General features: G+C 44.4%; 1 protein-coding gene across 1 annotated transcript in view; it reads right to left on the bottom strand.

Annotated features, from left to right (window-relative positions):
- MTERF3 (mitochondrial transcription termination factor 3) overlaps positions 1–19303 on the bottom strand; it is a 28997-nt gene that overhangs the window by 4345 nt on the left and 5349 nt on the right. Inside the window, exons 2-6 of the mRNA XM_006273240.4 lie at positions 17942–18094; positions 15222–15411; positions 5165–5312; positions 3496–3567; positions 208–369 (exon numbers count right to left, since the gene is read on the bottom strand). Of these exons, the coding sequence (XP_006273302.1) occupies positions 208–369; positions 3496–3567; positions 5165–5312; positions 15222–15411; positions 17942–18094 (725 nt within the window). The remainder of the gene's footprint in view (positions 1–207; positions 370–3495; positions 3568–5164; positions 5313–15221; positions 15412–17941; positions 18095–19303) is intronic.

Below are 19303 nucleotides of genomic sequence, written 5' to 3'. Positions count from 1 at the left end.
CTGTTGCTGCACCAAACTGGACATGGATGCATGATTGCTGATAAAAATTGTTCTAGCTTAAGCAAAAACACAAAGCTGCCACAAAACACTTGAAAAAGCCTATACATAACTGTATAATTCTGACCTTACTGTTGGCCCAGTGAAGACTATTAACTTGCCTGTGCCAATGGCATTTTCATTTGAACTAATATTTAAAAAGTATCTCACCTGAGGGAAGTTGGTAAGGATGTGATGGGGAATGCCCATCACATTATGGACATAGTCAAATGTTTCCGTTAATTTCTTTTTGTTTGCAGTTAAAATCTTGGGTATTTTAAAGGCGATATGTTGAATTTCATTAGGTCGAAAACCTAGTTCAATCCGACACACCTGGGGAGGAAAAAAAATAGTTTTATCTTCACAATGGAGGTAGAAAAATCTATTTGTTATTCTTATCAAAGTGTATGATTTAGATCCTTTAACAATAAGTAGCACAAGTAATTTATACTTTCCAATCCCTGGGCATCCAATTATCTGCATCTAAAGTAGGGTGTCTGCCCATTTTAGTCTATCAGCTCCTGGAGGGCAGAGACTAAGTTTCTTTATATTAGAGAACATGGCTGAACCCCAACAACACTCACCAAATAAGGATATAAACATTTGTTGCCTAGTATCAACAAACATTACTTCTGCATTTGAACGCCCCAGTGTAATCAAAGACAGATTCTCATGGTCAAATTAATGTTTGATCTTGATACTTGTGTTATGTAGGGGAATTATTATTCCAATTTCACACATGAAGAAAGATGTCAAGAAACTTGCTTGAGAGGAAGTCTGCAGAAGAGCCAGGTATACATCCCAACTGATTTGAGTATCTCCAGCCCTGTTCTCAATTTTAATTGTCCTAATTATGTCCACCATCTGAGACTCCGTCTCCTTTCTATGCCTTTAACTCCATCCAAATTAGTGTTTTTTCACATAAAAGATGAAAATAAGAAACACAGGGACATAGCATTTCTTCCAGTAATCCAAAGTTTGTGTGTCAGGTGATAAGAGGTGAATCAGATGTTGAGAGAAGTGGTCAGATTTGCTCACAGGAATGAAACCTTTTGCACAATATAACCACTTCTACTGTGATACAAACTCATGACTCCCAAGGTGACTGCAACACCCTTTGATCTGCACACATTTCCAGAATAGATTCCTTTGAGTCCTTGGCAGGTCAGAACCGATAAATTCCTAAACCACATAAACAAAACATAATACCCTGCTGCCAAATGAACAAGCATCTGACCTGAACTTAACCTCTGGGTACACTGAAGGACAAGCATATCCATTTTGCAGCTAAAAATAATTAGTTCCTTGTAAATGCCACTGAAATCTGTAAGAAATGGATGACTTGCCAGGCAGGCACTATAATATGCTGCATTCTTCCTCTGGCTGCATATTACACAGTGCTCTCGGAAAAATGCTTATATATATGTAAAAAAAACAACCAAACCCCTCCCCGTTCTTCCGCACCCCCCCCAAAACCCAAGTACCACAACCCTCATTTTCCTGGTAGGGAAACAATTTTAAGGTCAACTTGTGGACCAGTTACCTTAATTCTGACTTAAACCTACTAATAAATGTACTATGGTTACAGCAGGTATTTTACATGTCTTATCCATTTAAATGTAGTTATACCTCAACCTTATAGCAGGCAAACATAAAATGACACTTCCTAACAGGATAAGAATCATGACACTTATAGTAAATAAAAATATCATGGCCACGTGAGACATGTCAATACAGAAATATGGTACCATACCATATTAGTCGTTTTTTTTCAAGCCCCAGTAAATTGTATTAATACTGGAAAACAGCTAATGTACAAAACAGTCCTGCCTACCTAATTTCAGATAAGACATTTTAAAATTAAAGTTTTTATAAGGTTACAGATCTGAAGACTTCAGGCCTTTATTTATCCAAACAGATACAAGCACAGCAGAGGCAGTGAAAGCTTTCAAACACTATCTAGTGCACACTATCTACATGCTATCATAGCTCAACAAGTTTATTTGTAGGGAAGGATAGTTCTGCCTCAAAGCCTATTTAATTCATGTTTTGTATGTTTTGCAAAACTGCAAAAAAGTGTCAAATGACAGCTGTTTTATAACAATGACAGTGGACTTGCAGTAACTGGAAAGACCACTATTTGTCTTCCATAGCTATCAGCTAATAGCTGTCTAGTAGGTAAGCAGTTTTTTGTCCCATACTGGATTTGAAGTTCTGATCTAGAAAGGAAAAATGTATCCTCTTAGCAATCCCTGAACCACCCAATCTTGAGAGTACTGTTGTCTACAAAGTATCACTAGATTTTTCTAGTGACAATCTAATATGAACTGCTTTTTTCCCTACAGCACTCCTAAGAAGCAAGGGCGGCACACTGAAGTTTAGTATTCTGACAGAGATGGATATAAAGTCATTTAGGGCTTTTAAACATTCCTTGTGACACATTACTTCCACGGGCCAGGGACCCAATGTTTATAAGAGGGAAAAAATACTATTAATTGAAACAATATGCTCCTTTGCAAACCTCCTCCCTAACCACATCCCTTCTAGATTGTAAGATTCCCAGTGGTTAATGGTTTAAGAACAGACATTCTGTCTGAAAGCTATATACTTTTATTCACATTATGGATTATATGGCAATGGGATTTTTCAAACTGAGTTACCCTGCAACAGAATGTTGATCTACCTGGTTTGATAACACAATGATTAAAGCAATACACGGTTATATTTTCAAAGGAATAAGACATCCTACTTCAGGATTGAACATTATTTATCCAATAGGTGTTAACAACAAACATCTGCTATCAGACAACAGGTCAAAACTACATTTGGCAGACCAACAACCTGCCATGAGAAGATAGTCAGCTGCACATTTCTTCCTCCTAAATCATCAGAGACAACCCAAGCTGGCAAAAATACAATAATTAAAATGACAGCAAATCCCAGCAGAATTTGACTTGGATAGTGAGGACAGGAAGAAGCCTAGAGAATCCCCTTTGGGGTTAAAATTTTAAAAGACAAAACAAGGTGCAGTTACATGTTTGCTGTGAAACTTGAATGCTAACCAGCAAAATAATGGTTTTTTTATGTATGAAGCTATTTAATATATTTCCTTCTACCCCCTTCTAAGGGATTTCAAATTTTGCTTGTTTTTAAACTGGATGGGTATACAATAGTGGCACTCAACCTTTTGGTCTTGTGGGTCAGATGAGATTGGCCCTGCACCACTATGTTCAGGGCCCTGCATTGCCCTCATAACTCCAGGGTCTGGCTTTGCTCCACTCTGCACACCCCCATGCCCTGGAATCAGGCCCTCGCCTATTCTACACACCCCATTTAGCATGCAAGGCCACAGCCCAAAAGGCTCCCCACAGACCCAGGGGTTGGATTACATGGTGCTTGGGGCCAGATCTGACCTGCAGGCCAGAGGTGAGCATCCCTGGTATTTAACGATCAACTTACCGCTAGGTTTTCTTTTACCGGCTCCAAACTTCCAGTCAGTAGCCTTGGAAGACGACTTACTAGATTCCTGGTCTACAATTTAAAAATGGAAATAATTATTGTTCATAAAAAAACAGCTTAGAAATCCACTCATGGAAGTCAATTACATGCCTTTTGTTCACATTTTTACTTCTGTACTCTCACATTTCAAACAGAAGAACGCAGAATAGACAGAAGTACAAAAGCTGGAGTCAAATTTCACCATTCCCTATTTGAAACAGGCTAGGTTCTAGACACATGGTGAAACTGCAGAGACACCTAAAGACTAATAGCAGGTTGAACCACCAATCCTCTCTCAGTTCTTAGTATTTGTTCTTTTGTAGCCAATAAGTTTTGAAATCTTCAGGTGCTGGTACCTGTACAGGACTTATCGACTAATATACTTTACCCCTCCACATCAGCCTAAAGGCATGGAACAGTGATCCAACTTCAGAAAGTTAGCAATGGATAGGGAATTTCTACAGAACACTTGCTCCAATGTAACTGGGAATCTGCCTGGCTCCTAGCCCAATGTAAAGGCAACTTTGCCTTGAACAAATATGGCTAAAGTATTTTAGTTTAGCTTTTGCTCACCATGGGGGGCAAGAAAGGGCAGACAGACAGTTACTACACCTCAACTGCTTTGCAGAAAGTCCCCACCCCACATTCACTCATCACAATTTGATTCTTTGTCCATACCTTGAGAAAAAGAGCATTGGCAGTACATCCTGATTCCATTCTGTTATTAGGCTGACATAAGGATTTACCATCAGTCTGAAAAACGTGTGGTTTTGTAGTGTTTGAATATTTCTCCTTTCTTCTCTCCAATGTCAAAGCCCAATTGCCAAATGTTATCTTTTTGGCAAAATAACACAGGACTTTCTGGAACATGATAATTAAGGAATGATGTTTGAATGAAACAACTAACCCATCTTTCAGAAGACTGAATCAATTGCCAATGCCTTGAAGACCACAAAACCAGGCACCTGATCTCCTATGTGATCATGTACTGTACTGCCAATAGATTACTGGACTCAGCAGACAGCCAGGAGCATATGCTGGTATGACACTTAACACCATGATATACCTATCATTGCGCTCATCTACACATTCATTAATGCACTTTTGCTACTGCACATTAAGTCGAGTACCTCTATATGAGGTACTACATAAAAGTGCATTAGGCTGCCCTAGTGCACAGGAGCAAAAGCAAATGCCTTTTTAGTGACAGTTAATGCACAATAGACTAATTCTACTGTTCATTAGCATATTAGCACTGTTTTGGACATGAAACTTTGATGTGCAATACAATAGGCTACTGTGCATAAAAGCTCATGTGTAGACTTGCCAACCGACGACTTAATTACATTGCAACATTTTGAAAAGATGGGACACCTACAACATCAGAGGTCCTTGCTAGCCTTCTGCAGTAGGTGACTGTAACCTTTGTAATACTTCATGTAATACTGCACAAGCATTTTTAGGTTAGAGAGAAGTAGTTAGCTATGTTAGTCTGATGTCAGTCAGAAGGCAGCATAAATATGCACCTTTATAGACTAATGAAATAAGATATATTAGGTTAGTCAAACGTTTCAGGATCATCCTACTTTCACTAACAAAATACTTCAACATGTCGACGTATCTTACTTACTTTCTGTACACTTAATCCAAGTTCTTTTTGGAAGAAACCCAATCTGTTATCTAATCTTTCCACAGAAAACATCAGCAAAAATGGAGCTCTCGAGACCATTCGTGCAATTAATTCCTTATCAAATTTTTTTGATTTTAAGTAAGCCACTCTAAGAAAGAGAAAAAATAAATTGCAGCGACAATAATTTTATTGCCTCCATCTAGCTGCTCAAATTCCTCAGTGATAACTTGCAAATAGACAGATGTTTTAACATTTAACGTGCAACCCAGCCGAAAATAATTAGAGAAAAAAAATCTGCAGTTATCATAAAAGCTAAATACCATCCCACCCAATTAATTAGAAACAAAATAAACATCAGAACAAAACATTAATACTGAAGACAGACTTTTAATTCTTTCCAGCTGTATTTAAGCAGATAGCTATTTTAACCTGTGTTGAAGTACCAGCCTATTTTATGGATTAAGTATAAACCAAGCAGTGAGGCCATGCCTTCTGTTGTTTTAATGAAACCTGCTTCTTCTGCTTTGGTCAAACTCAAAGAGCTCAGTGCCATCCTCCCTCTCACATTCCTCTTCTGCCAATATCAAAGAATAGAAGCATACAACAATGTAACCTATAGAGAAGCCTTCCAAACATGTGCATCAGAAGTCAGCTGAAATTACTTCTGTAACAAAAGATCCATACTTTTGGTTTTCAAAACCAAGACTTGGTTATAAAACATCTGGTTGTCAGAATACTGGAGGAGAAGGTCAACATTTCTGTTTAACAGAGGTTTTTTCCATTCCAGCTTCTCCTCCCCTCACCTCTCCTGAATCTGCTTGCTTCAGCAAAAGTAAAGACCTACTTAAAATACTATCTACAGTAGATTATCATCATGGCTCCCAGAGAGAAATTACTTTAATTTGAAAATATTTTCTTTGTTTATAGTTAAACAGAACTACAGAAGTACCTGGCTGTTAGGCCTGTGCGAAGTGGCTAGTATTCGCTTCAGATTCGGACTCGGCCAATTCGGGGGACAGTGATTTGATTCGGTGATTCAAATCACTGTCCCAAATTGATAAGGCTGAATCACACAGGCCCCTGCCCGCTCTCCCAGCCCCAACCGCCCCAGCTCCCGGCTCTTTAAAAAATAAAACCCCCACTAATTGGCTACTGCCAGGAGGGGGGGACAATCCCTGCTGCCCCTCACTGCCCCATGCTGCGTGCGGGCTCTGCCACAAGCCCCCCAACCCCTGCCCACTCCCCCAGCCCCACGATGGCTGCCCCACCTGCCCCTGCTCCGGCCCTTTAAAAAAACCCAAACAAAAAAACAAAAAAAAAGCCCAAACTCACTAGCTGCTGCCCAGCAAGGAAGGGGTGTGGGGGAGGAGGGAAGGAATCCCCACTGCCCCATACTGCAGAGCCCCCCATGCAGCATGGGGTAGTGGGAGGCAGCAGGGATCACTCCCCGCCTGGCAGCACCCAGTGAGTGGGGGCTTTTTGTTTAAAGGGCCAGGGCAGCTATGGGAGGAGCTGGGGGAGCAGACAGGGATCAGGGGACACTCGGGGGGGGGGGGCTGGTGGAGCAGGCAAGGGATGGAGCCTGGCAGAGGTCCCCCCACAGTCCCTTCCCCCTCCTCCAGCCTCCCTTCCCCCACCTCCTACTTACCAGCTCAGAGTCTGGGTCCAGCCCCCCTGCCGCAGCAAGCAGTGGCTGTCCAAATCACCAAAGCTCTCCGAATCTTTTCCAAATCAATTCGGAGATCTTCGAATCGATTCAGACCTTTTAACTGGTCCCGATTCAATTTGGATTTGGAGGTTCAGCCACTGAATCAGGCCAAATCTCCTTTGAATTGAATCAGCACCTGAAGCTTCGCACAGCCCTACTGGTTGTCATCTCAATTTAGTATCTATAAGAATAGATCTTATCTGAAAATACTTATATGGAGTAGATTGAAGAATGCTTCAGGAAGCAAAGATCCTGAAAACTAAGCCTGCTTTGTCACTTCACAAAAAGAACACCTCCCACGCAACTGAAAAATAAGGTCCCTTGGGCAAACCCCACAATGAGAAAAATAGTCCTATGCTGTGTTTGCTGGACACAGAAACAAGGCTGGGATTTCTCTTGGGTCCTGACCTGGGACCAAGTGTGTGTGGTTCATCTTTCATATTGGTTGCTAGACAGTAAGGATCCAAAATGAATATACAGCAAAATGTGCATCATGGAGTTGAGAATAGAGAGAGAACCAGGAGTTTCCCTTGTGCAACCCCCTGGCTATCAGAGATGGGCTTTTGTTATTCTACCCCACAGCCAGCCTCTATTTCCCATATATCATTAAACACAACCTGCAAATATTTCTAACGTGAAATGGGCCTCATAATGAAATAAAAAAACACAAAACTCTGGGGGTCTTTTTCTTTCCTTTTGGTTTGGCAAGTCATAAGTCTTCATATTTTCAAGCTTTCCTCTACAACCGCAAGGGCTACAAACTTTACAAAAATAAATTAAAAAAGTAAAAGACTGATTCTTTTGCATTCATGCAACTCAAAGAACTTGCGCTTTAAAAACAAATACCAGGTATGACAAGGTTTACGATAATCTTGCAAGACCTGGCAACCCCATGAATTTTCAACTTAACAAAGGGACCAGCAATTTTATAAAGTATGCTAATAGTTTATTTTGAAATGTTGTTAACGGTGATTTGAATCTAACTGGTGCATTACAGATACTGATTTGCAACAGTCACAATTGTTATGAATTATGGAATGTTTTGACTTTTACAGTGTTTAATCTCAAGTCATAAATGCCAAATTTATTGAAACTTGTGTTTCGTTCCCGGAAACATGGAATCCACAGCAATATAACATTCCAAAAAGTGATGTAACCAATACTGGGTCCATCTGTATGGAAGTGTTTAGGCACAGGTGATATACCTCCTTTCATCTAAAAGATACATTCATTCAAATATACAACTTTGCAACATACATACTTTGCATACACAGCTTTGCAACACATGGATCTTCCATATTAATTTAAAAGCTGCACATAAACATACACAAATGCCAAATAAAGTGTCAACCACTAAAATCAAACTAGCATATTCACAAAGAATTGGAATGTTAACCTTGCAAGCCAGATGGTATTTCAGAACATTCACCAAAATAAATGCCTGACTTTATAGCACGAGAAGAGTGACTTTTACCCGAAACAGTATGTCTCAAGAATGCTCTAAACAGCTGTACACTTCACACTGACCCAACAAGCCCACTTTAAAGATTCAACTGAAAAATGTTTTTAATAAGACATAGGCCCCTGAAAGATGTTACACTTAAGATGTGATTAACCAGTTAATCATGTCTTAAGTAGCAACTCAGCGACTTGTTCATGGAATCAATGGCATAATAAAGCAGGGAAAAAACCACAAAGTTATTAGACAAAATATGATGTGTAATAACTTTGTGGCTGGTTTCCATCATGCCTTAAACCGAACATGTGGCCAGTGCCTATCTATCAACTGAAACGCTCAACACAGGAGTGTACCAGAGCCTCAAAGGGCTCTGGCATGCTCCTGAGGCTGGGAGTGCCAATCAGCTGACTGGCACTCTGAGCCACGGGCACAGCAGGCACCTAGCCTGCTACTTGCTGATGCAAGGGGAGCCTGGGATGATAATTCTCAGACTATCACATTACTTAAGATGCACATAGAATCAGTTGGAGATGCTTGGGATGCACGTAGAATCATGATTGCAATCCCAGGCTCCCCCTGCACTGGAAATAGGGCATGATAGAGTAGCAGGCAGGAACAGGGTGCTGCAGGACTGATCATGGTGGATCCTTTGCACCAGAGGCCTGCAGCACAGTGCTAAGTTTTGAACACACTGCAGAAACCGGGGGGCTAAGAAGCAAGGGTAATAGGGTCAATCTCACACACAGAAATTTAGCAGAGCTTTCAGGGCTCAGGGTGGACCACTTTCTGACGCAGATTTAATGGTTAACCATACAGTTGGTCACAAGAATGACTTTAAAGATAATCATAATTAGCAGTGTAGACAGCCTAAATATACATGCCTATCAGATCATGGCATGTAATGTACCAGCTCCCAATAAACTGAAAAAAACCCAGGGAAACTGAAGTGCTATCATATGCCAACATAATGTCCCACCAATGAAGAGATGTGTGGCAACATGGGATGCAGCTCTAAGATGCAACTGTCAGAACAATCAGACAGGTTCAATTTTAATGGATGTCTATGTATGTTATCCAGCTTACTTTGTAGTTATGAGATTTGTACTACTGAACAGAATGAGTCTAAAAGGTGGCCTTTTCAAACTAAGTAGCTCTGTATGGCTCAAAATCTAAAGGTCTTTTGAAAATGAAATCATTACCTAGCTGCTATTAAACAATGAATTTACCACTTGAAATTTCAACTCCTGGAGTTACTGGGGACACCCCAAGAACTCAGTGAATTAAAAGCATGCACATGCTCAGCTTACTTGAGCCAGAAATTCAGAAGCAAGGTTACTGTCCCCATTGAAGAGCTGTTCTGTCATTTCTATTATTCCCTGCTCCAGATAAAGGCAGATCTGTTCCACTTCTATTAGTGCTTCTCAATTATGTAGCCAAGTATTTAAGCTACAAGAGATTTTAGTTCACCTGAGCATATAGAAACATAAGGCAATATGGTATTTTTATGTTTGGCACAAGGGATCATCTCAGGGGCGGGCAATTATTTCGGATGGAGGGCTGATTAATAAGTTTAGGTTAGCTGTTGAGGGCCGCATGGGTAGCCCCATCCCTTGACAGTTGCCCCATCCCCTAACCCCTGACCTCTGCCACCAGAAATATTCTTTTTGGGAGGGGGAGGGGGGGTTGTAATCTTAGAATCAAAAAACCCCCAAATCATACACTAGAAATCAAACACCAACTATGACATATTTTAATTTTATTACAAAAATTTGTCATGATTTGTGCTTCTGTACTGTATATAGAGGGGACTGCATAACTCAAAAATAAAGTCTCACTCTTTTATATTGTATATGGGGGTGTGGGGAGTATATGGTGAGGTATGGAGGGGTGTGGCTGCGTGGGGGGTTGTGGGGAGCAGGGTGTGCGCAGCCTGGCTGGCCGCCTCTATCACAGAGGCTTCAAGCTGAGCACCTGCAGTTTCCACACACACACCAGGGGAAGCGCCGTGCTGGACTCCGTGGGGAAGCAGGGGGTGGGGCTCCGAGTCCACGGATCTGCACAGCATGGAGCAGCAGGTGCACGGCCCTCGTGATGGGGGTGATGGCAGGAGCCAGCTGGGGACTCCTGATGTGTTCTGCGGTTCCAGCATTGCAGCTGGGAACCGTGCGGCGCAGCTGGCTGTGCACCTCCTGGCAGCGCATGGGTCTCAGCTGAAATGCCAGGACCACAGAATGCAGCAGGAGCCAGCCTGACCCCCGTGGTTACCAGCCAGATCCTGCTGCTGCCAGCCCCAACTCCAAGGGCACTGTGCTCCCGTTGCTGCCTTTCCCCTGCTGCTTCCCTTCCTTCTATGCTCCAGCAGCACATGGTCCCCAGCTGCAACACCGGGACTGCACAGCACAGCAGAAGCCAGCTGGGAACCGCATAGTGCCAGGTGGGCCAGGGTGACTCCTGATGAGCCAGTGATCCTCCCTCTACCTTCACCCGTTCTTTGTCTGAGTGGAGAATCAGATGAAGCAGAGCAAAGAAACAGACCCAGGATCACCAGTCTGAAGCCCCTGCTAGACAGAAGCTTCTGGCTGGGGGTAGAATGGGGCCGGGTGGGCCTTGCTGCTGCTACCTTGTCATCTTTGACAGGCAGCCACAGGAAGATAATAATTAATTTTCTAATTTATTTTAGGGGCGCCACAGGCTGGATAGAATGGCTTGGTGGGCCGGATCTGGCCTGCAGGCCATATTTTGCCTGCCCCTAGATTATCTAGTTCTGTTCTATTTTAATCCAGTATAATTCCCAGTTTGATAATTGCTGTATCATTCCTTTCACTTTAGGCAAAAAGGCAATGTAGCTATACTATTATTTATTCAGTTTGATTTAAACTTTTATCATGGTAACAGACAGTACCAGGATATTATGTTAAAACTTCCCTTTGCCAGCAAATTAAGCTTTTGCAAGCTCTAGCTGTATCAGTACAGAGAATCAGCCAAGACCTCTTCCCACAGGGTGGGACACAATAATCAGGTTCCTGGAAAACGATGCAAGGAGTTCACTATTTCCAACTGTTTTCTCTGCTCTTAGATAGTCAGGTTCACTTCTACAGTGAACCCATCAGAATTTGGTTGCGATTTAATTGGAGCTTCTCATTCTGAGAGTAATTTTGTTAAATTGCTATACCTAAAAGCACCATTTTAGAGTTTTCTGTCTTATAAATTTGCTTGAATTTTTATTGTCTTCTTGAGCAGTGGCAGCCTTAGACGCATGTGAAGTGAGATTCCTAAGCTATTCAACCCTAACTAGGGGTGCACCGATCTATTGGATGGCTATTTTATCAGCACCAACAAAAAGGAGAAACTGATGTTATCAGCTATCACCTTGTTTTAGTTATTGCAGCCAATAATTATGGCCAGGTACCCGGAGCACCCTGGCGAGTGTAGTCCAGTCTCAACACGCCACTGCTGGCCTGAGCCCACAGCAAACTACAGGTCTCAGTGAGCAGTGGAAGAGGAGGGGGATGCCAGGGAGCGGTCACAGCAATGAAGAGACCCAGCAACAAAGGGACCATTACTGATTCCTGATGCTGCTGCCACCATGACACCGCTGTGCATGCATTAGGGCCTGAGCGCCAGGGCTGCTACAGAGCTGCTGGTCTGCAAGTGGGCAGGGTAAGGTGCTGCTGCACAAAGGACATTCCACTCTGCTGGGCATAGTTTCATAGATGTAGGGTCAGAAGGGATGTAAGTAGATCACCAAGTCTGACCCCCTGCCATGGGCAGGAAAGAATGCTGGGGTCAAACGATCCTGGCTAGGTGATTACCCAGCCTCCTTTTTGAAGACCCCCCCCCCCCCCCCCCCCAGGGTAGGAGCGAGCACCACTTCCCTTGGAAGTTGGTTCCAGATCCTACCCGTCCTGACTGTGAATTAGCGCCTCCTGACATCTAGCCTGATCTACTCTCAGTCAACTTATGGCCATTATTCCTTGTTACTCTCGGTAGTGCTTGGGGGAACAGGGACTCGCCCATTGCCTGCTGGTCCCCCTTGGCCAGTTTGTAGATGGCCACCAGATCCCCTCTCAGCCTTCTCTTGTGGAGGCTGAACAGGTTCAGGTCCCGTAGCCTCTCCTCATAGGGCCTGCCTTGCTGCCCCCAGATCATGCGAGCGGCCCTCCTCTGGACCCTCTCGATGCTGTCCACATCCCTCCTGAAATGCGTGGCCCAGAACTGGACACAGTAGTCCAACCGCGGCCTGATCAGTGTCGCATAGAGGGGGAGAATCACCACCTTGGACCTGCTCGTGATGCATCTGTAGATGCATGACAAGGTGCGGTTAGCCTTCCTGACTGCATCCCCACATTGGCGGCCCATGCTCATTTTGGAATCAGTAACGACTCCAAGATCCTTTTCTGCCTCTGTGCTGACAAGAAGGGACTTCCCCAGCCTGTAGGTATGCTGCTGGTTCTTCCTCCCCAGGTGCAATACTTTGCACTTGTCAGTATTGAAACCCATCCTGTTCTCATCCGCCCACCCCTGTAGCCTGTCCCTCTCCTCCAGCATGCCCACTTCTCCCCACATCTTAGTGTCAACCGCGAATTTGAACAAGGTGCTTTTCACCCCCTTGTCCAAGTCGCTGATGAAGATGTTGAACAGCGCGGGCCTGAGGACTGAGCCCTGGGGGACCCCACTGCCCACACCCCTCCAGGTCGAAAAAGACCTGTCCACCACCACCAAATTGGCTCTCCAGCCAATTTCTGACCCATCTGACTGTGAAGGCATCGACACCACAGTCACCTAATTTCTTAATGAGGATGGGGTGAGAGACAGGGTCGAAGGCCTTCCTAAAGTCCAGAAAGACTACGTCAACTGTGATACCTGCATCCAAGGATTTTGTGACCTGGTCGTAGAAAGCCACCAAGTTGGTCTGACACGACCTGCCTCAAATGAACCCATGTTGGGATCATGCTTAGGGGCAACCACCTGCTGGTCCCTCGCAGATGTGCTCCTGGATAATTTTCTCAGAGCTTCCCTAGGACCGAGGGAACTGGGCACCTTTGCAAAATTGGCTTCACAACAGCAGCTGCTGGAGCTTGGCTGCATGGAGCCCACCAGGCAGCAGTGTGCTCTGGGTCTCCAAACACACCTGGCACCGCTGTCTGCACAAGGGTCTGCCCTGCCACCCAGGATGACAGCATGGAATGTGCAGGGAGCAGGTAGGAGCCATGGGTGAGGGGACAATGTGAATGAGGAAAAGGCGGTCACCACCTTCTTCATTGAGGGCCAGAGCAGGTGTGTGTGCAGGTGTGTTTATAAATGCAAACAAACAAACAAACAAATTTATGTAAGTTGTTTAAAATGCCTTGTACTATTAAGAAATATCCATTATCGGATCAGCATCGGCTGATATGGTTGGTTAATCATAGGCTGTCGGTATCGGCCAAGAAAATCTTTATCAGTGCACAAAACTAATTACCCTGTATAATTAGATCTAAGTCTAGCAACAACAAGTTAGAGTATAAGTGCATTGCTGCTCCCTGTTTAGACAGTAGCACTTTTCTGCATTCTTGTTAGGTAGGAGGCAGGGAGGGGCAGGGCCTTCTGTCTGACTTAAGTCCAACATGGTTAGTCTTTATTTGAGCTAGGTAATTCAAGTAAAGGTGGCAGGTACCCAAAAGTGCAGACCATCAGAAACAGGAGGGCATGAAAAGAAGTGGAACAAGATGACAAGGGCTCAGAGAAAGGCAAAAGGCAACCAATAATTTATGGCAGGGGTGGGCAATTATTTTGGGTGGAGGGCTGCTTAACGAGGTTTTGTGAGCTTTCAAGGGTTGCATGGGTAGCCCCACCCCTTGACAGTTGCCTCAACCCCTGGTCACCATCTTGGAACTGGAAGTCCCACCCCTAACCATTGACCCCTGGAAGTCCCTCCCCTGCCTGCTAGGGTTGCACACCATAAGGAGAATGTGGCAGAGGGGTCCCCATACTCCCCCATCTTCCCTCACATGCACACACTACCCACCCAAGGTCCTCAATGCCGCCGCCCCCAAGTGCAGGCTCTGTGCTGCCGCCAGCCACAGTCTCACACTCCTGCCTATCTGCAGCTCTGCCCCCGCTGCTTCCCTACCTGCTGCCTGGAGGTAGCAGGATGCCAGAGAAGCTAAGCAGGTCTCCAGCGGCTGCAGCAGTCCCGTCTGGAAGCTGCCTGTTGGCTACCCACGCTGATCCCTTCTGCCCATGAGGGGAAGGGAGCAAGGTGTAATAAGGATATGTTGGGAGGATGGGGTGTACACATGAGCACTTTGCTCCCAACCTCAAGCAGAAGAGCTGGGTGGGGTACAATTCATTGGTGGGCACTGTGGGCCAGATGAAAGTGCCTGGCAGGCCAGATCCAGCCCATGGGCTGTATTTTGCCCGCCCCTGACTTATGGACAATGAGCAGGATCGAGGCCACAGGGCCAATGGATCCAACCTGGAGTTGAGGGCAATCTAGCATTTGGTGAGAGCAGGAGCAAGGGCTTTGGTGGTGGGTGGCTTTGCCTGTACCATGCCACAGCTTGGAGGTAGTGAGTTTTGACCATGCTGTGACACAGCTGGAGTGTGAGGAAAAGCCTGCCTGAGACCAGAGCTGAGTCATTCTAGCCCACCACTGGAAAAAACACTGGTGACAACTGGTTTATGGTATAAGTACATGGAAATAGGTGGCCACATTAAGCATGCTTCCTTAGGAACCTGCCAACACAGCATCAGCTCCACAGTGAAACTGTAAAGTATTTAAATATTAGACTTAAAAAAATACTAGTAATGTTATACCTGTTTCTAGATGGGTAAATTTAGACATGCAATTATAGTTAGCTGGCACTGCATAAAGGAGCCTGGAGCTTGTTGATTCATAAAACAAATACCTTGTCTCTAGAGCTTCCATGTCTTCAGTGAAAATGTAAGGGTTTTTTGTTAGGAAGGGCCCCAGCTGATTGTCTTCCACACCCACATCCTTAAGAAATAATAGGATCTTTTTAATGTCATTTTCAAAATCCAGCCTCAGTAGGAGCTGGCCTGCATTCCGGAGCTTTTCCACTTTGGACAAATCAACTCCTATAGAAAATAAATTGGATACCCCATTAGTAGAACACTGAGCAAAATGAATGTTATGATTCTTACAAACATCTGCTTTGCAAGTACATGCTAGAGGTTGTGTGTCTTGGATATTACTTTTGTGCAAAGATCCAGATTCCTGTTCAAGACGCAGTCAAAATACCTTCTACATTTAGAAGAAAACCTGCTAATATAGTAGTTCTCAACCTTTTTAGCCTCAAGGTCTTCCTTCATAATTTTTTTGAAATTTAGGGGGCAGCCTGGCTAAGAACTAATGAGCTAGAATCTAGCTTATGCTAGGTGAGGGCTGGAGGGCAGGCACTTGCTCCACTGTTCTCTACTTCTCCCACCATGTGCCGCCTCCCAGCCCCAGTACCTGAGGAGAAAAGCACTGCTCCTCCAGGGACACCTGCAACTGGAGATAGATTCACCTGTAGTCCCTCCTGCCCTTCCAGGAGGGAGCAGGGTAGGGAGGGCCAGGGGATGAGCCAGGCTGAAAAGTGCAGTTTCACAGCACCCATGGCTGCTTATATGCATAGCACAGCACATTGCTGGGAGCATGGGGACTGGCATGCGAGCTGCTGGAGCAGAGAACAACTGTAGGCATCGCTTCTCTACGGGTTGCTGGATGCCCAGCACTGAGAGGGAGGAGGAGCAATTGCTTACCTCCTGGAACAAGAGTCAGGCATCATGGCACCCTTGGAAGGATCTTGCACCACCCCAGCTGAGAATCACTGCTAAACAAGCCCCAAATTATGGTATTTTTAATACAAATTTAGTTTATATGTCCAATAGTAGAAGTTGTCAAACAAGAGAATAAAGGTGACAGCATAGAAAATTACACCCCAGTGCATCCATTTGGGAAAGGGATAATTAATATAAATAGACCAGGCTGTATGGCTAAGAGTCACATGGAACTGAACCAATTGTAGTATGGTCAAGTATCGTTTCCACCAGAGGTACTGCTGAACTTTAGGACCACAGGCAGCTAATTCATAGTACATGTACATAACAACATGAATAAATGCATTTATATGAGCCCCGCTCCTTAGATGCTCCACCCCCTGGTTGCCATCTTGTGATCGGAAGTTCTGCTCCCTAACCCCTGAATTTTGCCACCAGAAGTCCCTCCCCTTGCCCCCAGGAATACTCCTTTCAGCAAGGGGTTTTGCCATCTCAGAACCAAAAAAAACCAAAAACAAATTATATTCTAAAAATCGGACATCTACATTCATTAATTTGATTTCAAAAAATATTTTTGTCCCAATTTACATGCGTTTGTGTAGTGTACACAGAGGAGATCGCACAATAGCTTAAAATGAAGTCTTACTCTTGTATATTGTTGGGGGATGGGGGGCATGGAGAGGTGGGTATAGGTTTGTGGAGGGCTGTTGGTGTGTGGGTCTGTGGGGTGTGGAGAAGGGTGTGTGGATATGTGGGGTGTGGGTGAATATGGGGTTTGTTGGGAACTGTTTGTGGGGGAGAGTGTGGGTCTGGGGGCATGTTTATGGTGGGGTGTGCATGTGGGACTTGCCCTATGAACACACACACACACACACACACACACACAGTCTCTCCCTCCCTCATTGCTCTCCCCCTCATTGCAGGGATGCGCGTGCATAGTCACAGGCCATGTCGTGCTGGAGTGGCCATGCAGGGAAGCAGTGAAAGCAGCAGCAGGCAGAGCCTTCTGGTTGGGGAGGTGGGGATAGGAGGGGGGCTGGGGGCAGGGGCGAGGCTGGGCTTGCTACCGAGTCCTGCGAGCTTCCCCTGGGTCCTACTGTCCCTGGCTCCTATCATCTTTGGCAGGCAGCCAGAAGCAGATAAATATAAATTTTCTAAATTTTTTTAGGGGCTTCATGAGCCAGATAGAATGGCCTGGCAGGATGGATCCGGCCTGTGGGCATATTTTGCTTGCCCCTATGCTAGGGGAACAGGAAATATTTCCTCCTTCTAGAACAGTAGTTCCCAACCTTTTTGGACTTGACACCCCTCCTGGACTCAAGGCATCCCTCCATAACTTTTGTAAATTGAGTGACACTCAATTTTAAGAGCTGATTTACATATTACAGTTCTAACTCTCTTGCAGAAGGGCTGAGCAGTAGGATGGGGTACTAGCCAGGCAAGCTTCAGCCTATGCTTGTCTGATTACTTCCTCATACCTCAAGGCACCTTCAAAAGATCTAGCAGCACCCCAGCTGCCATGGCACTCCTGTTGAGAATCACTGCTCTGGAAGCTGTATGTTATGCCTCTTTAGTACTCCTAGCTTTTATAATGGTAAGTACCAAGGGACGCAACTTTATCCTATACTACTATGGTATTCCAGTAAACCACAGATGTAGCTTCCACTCTTCTCCTTAGATGCATTTGTCCTGCATCTTTCCCATATATTATGGGCTGTGTATTGCTGCTCCAATAAAATTACAATTTGCAAGCTTCCTGCTGAATCAATAAGACTGAGATACTCAGATCTTTAGAATTCCCAGCATACCAAGTACAAGTAACCTGCTCAAATATCATTATACTTACCCAGATGCACTAATTCGGTCAGAGTTTCTGAATGATCAACATAATCTCGAAGTGTGAAAGACTCAAAGGGAAAAAGTGGCTTGGCCACGGTCTGCACAGCTTCTTCCTTGGAAATCTCCTCCAAAGCAGATAAAGGCAATACATTGTCCCAATCTGGAAGACACCATGACAAAGTTATTGGATGTTCACAGTAAAGAAATAAATAGAATGCGCCTCCAGGTCTGTCTCAAGTACCAGAACAATTAAAAAAATAATCTTATTGGAGCTTTTGCTTACTATGTGCAATTCTTCTGTGAAGTAACTATGAAGACTAACAGTAGCATAGGTAACTAGGTATAATGTAATGAACTGAACAGCAAAAACGTTTAAGGATTGCCTTTTCATAAATTATGCAAGTGCTTATATAAGTGTGTAACTTTAAAAACTAAGCAATTTAGTTTAATGATTGCAAATTAAAATAGTCCATACGCATTTGTAGAACCATAGCTGTAACATACAACAATAGACAGGTCACTCAATCTCTCAAATGGAGGTAATTTCTCTTTCCTATATCATAGCGCTGGATGACAGGAAGTTAATGCTTGGAAAATTCTTGAAGCTCCTCAACTAATGCAACTGGAGTAACCTAATAGCTGCCTTTAATACCTCTGACTATATTTTTCTTGTTATTGAAGCTGAGAAAATCCATATCCCTCTATCCTCTCCCGAGTTTTCTTCTATGTCTCATCATCTCTCAAACATAATCTTAGTGTAGATCTTCTTTATCTCCTTGACTGGGCTCAATCCCCAGAACTTTTCTTCCCCTACACCACATTTCACCTGCAAACACATCTCCAGCTGCCACCTCTCCATTTGAGACCTGTTTCTTTCTTTGGTTTTAACAGTCCAAAGTTCAGCCTCTCTAACATCTTCTCACTAATCTCTAGCAGTAAACTCATGTTCAGTATAACCAAAACAGTCTTAACCTTCAGGCACAAGCCCTTCCCACAAGCTTGTTTCATAATCGCCAGGGATCTTGATTTTCTCCGATTAAAAACTGCAAATTCTCTGATTAAAACCCAAAATCTGTGATAAAATTACAGGCCCCCCACCAGCCCTGCTGGTGCCCTACACACCCCTACACAGCCTCAACAGCCCTCCTGATGCCCCTCACAACAGCCCCCCAGATCCACACATGCAGACACAGAGGCACACACAGACACTGACACCCACTCCAGCAGGTAAGTGCGTGTGGGGGGAAGGGGTGGAGTAGGGCGGGGGGAAGGGAAGGTATTGTGGGGTAGATCAAGAAGGTGAGCATGCCCCTGTGCCCACTCCCAGGAGCAGGGCCAGGGCGTGAGGGCAGGGCTGCCACTCTGCGGG

This window comes from Alligator mississippiensis, chromosome 3, assembly GCF_030867095.1.
Source record: "Alligator mississippiensis isolate rAllMis1 chromosome 3, rAllMis1, whole genome shotgun sequence".
NCBI lineage: Eukaryota > Metazoa > Chordata > Crocodylia > Alligatoridae > Alligator > Alligator mississippiensis.
Note: the sequence above shows the minus strand (reverse complement) of the source record. Positions and strands in the feature narration are given on the sequence as shown.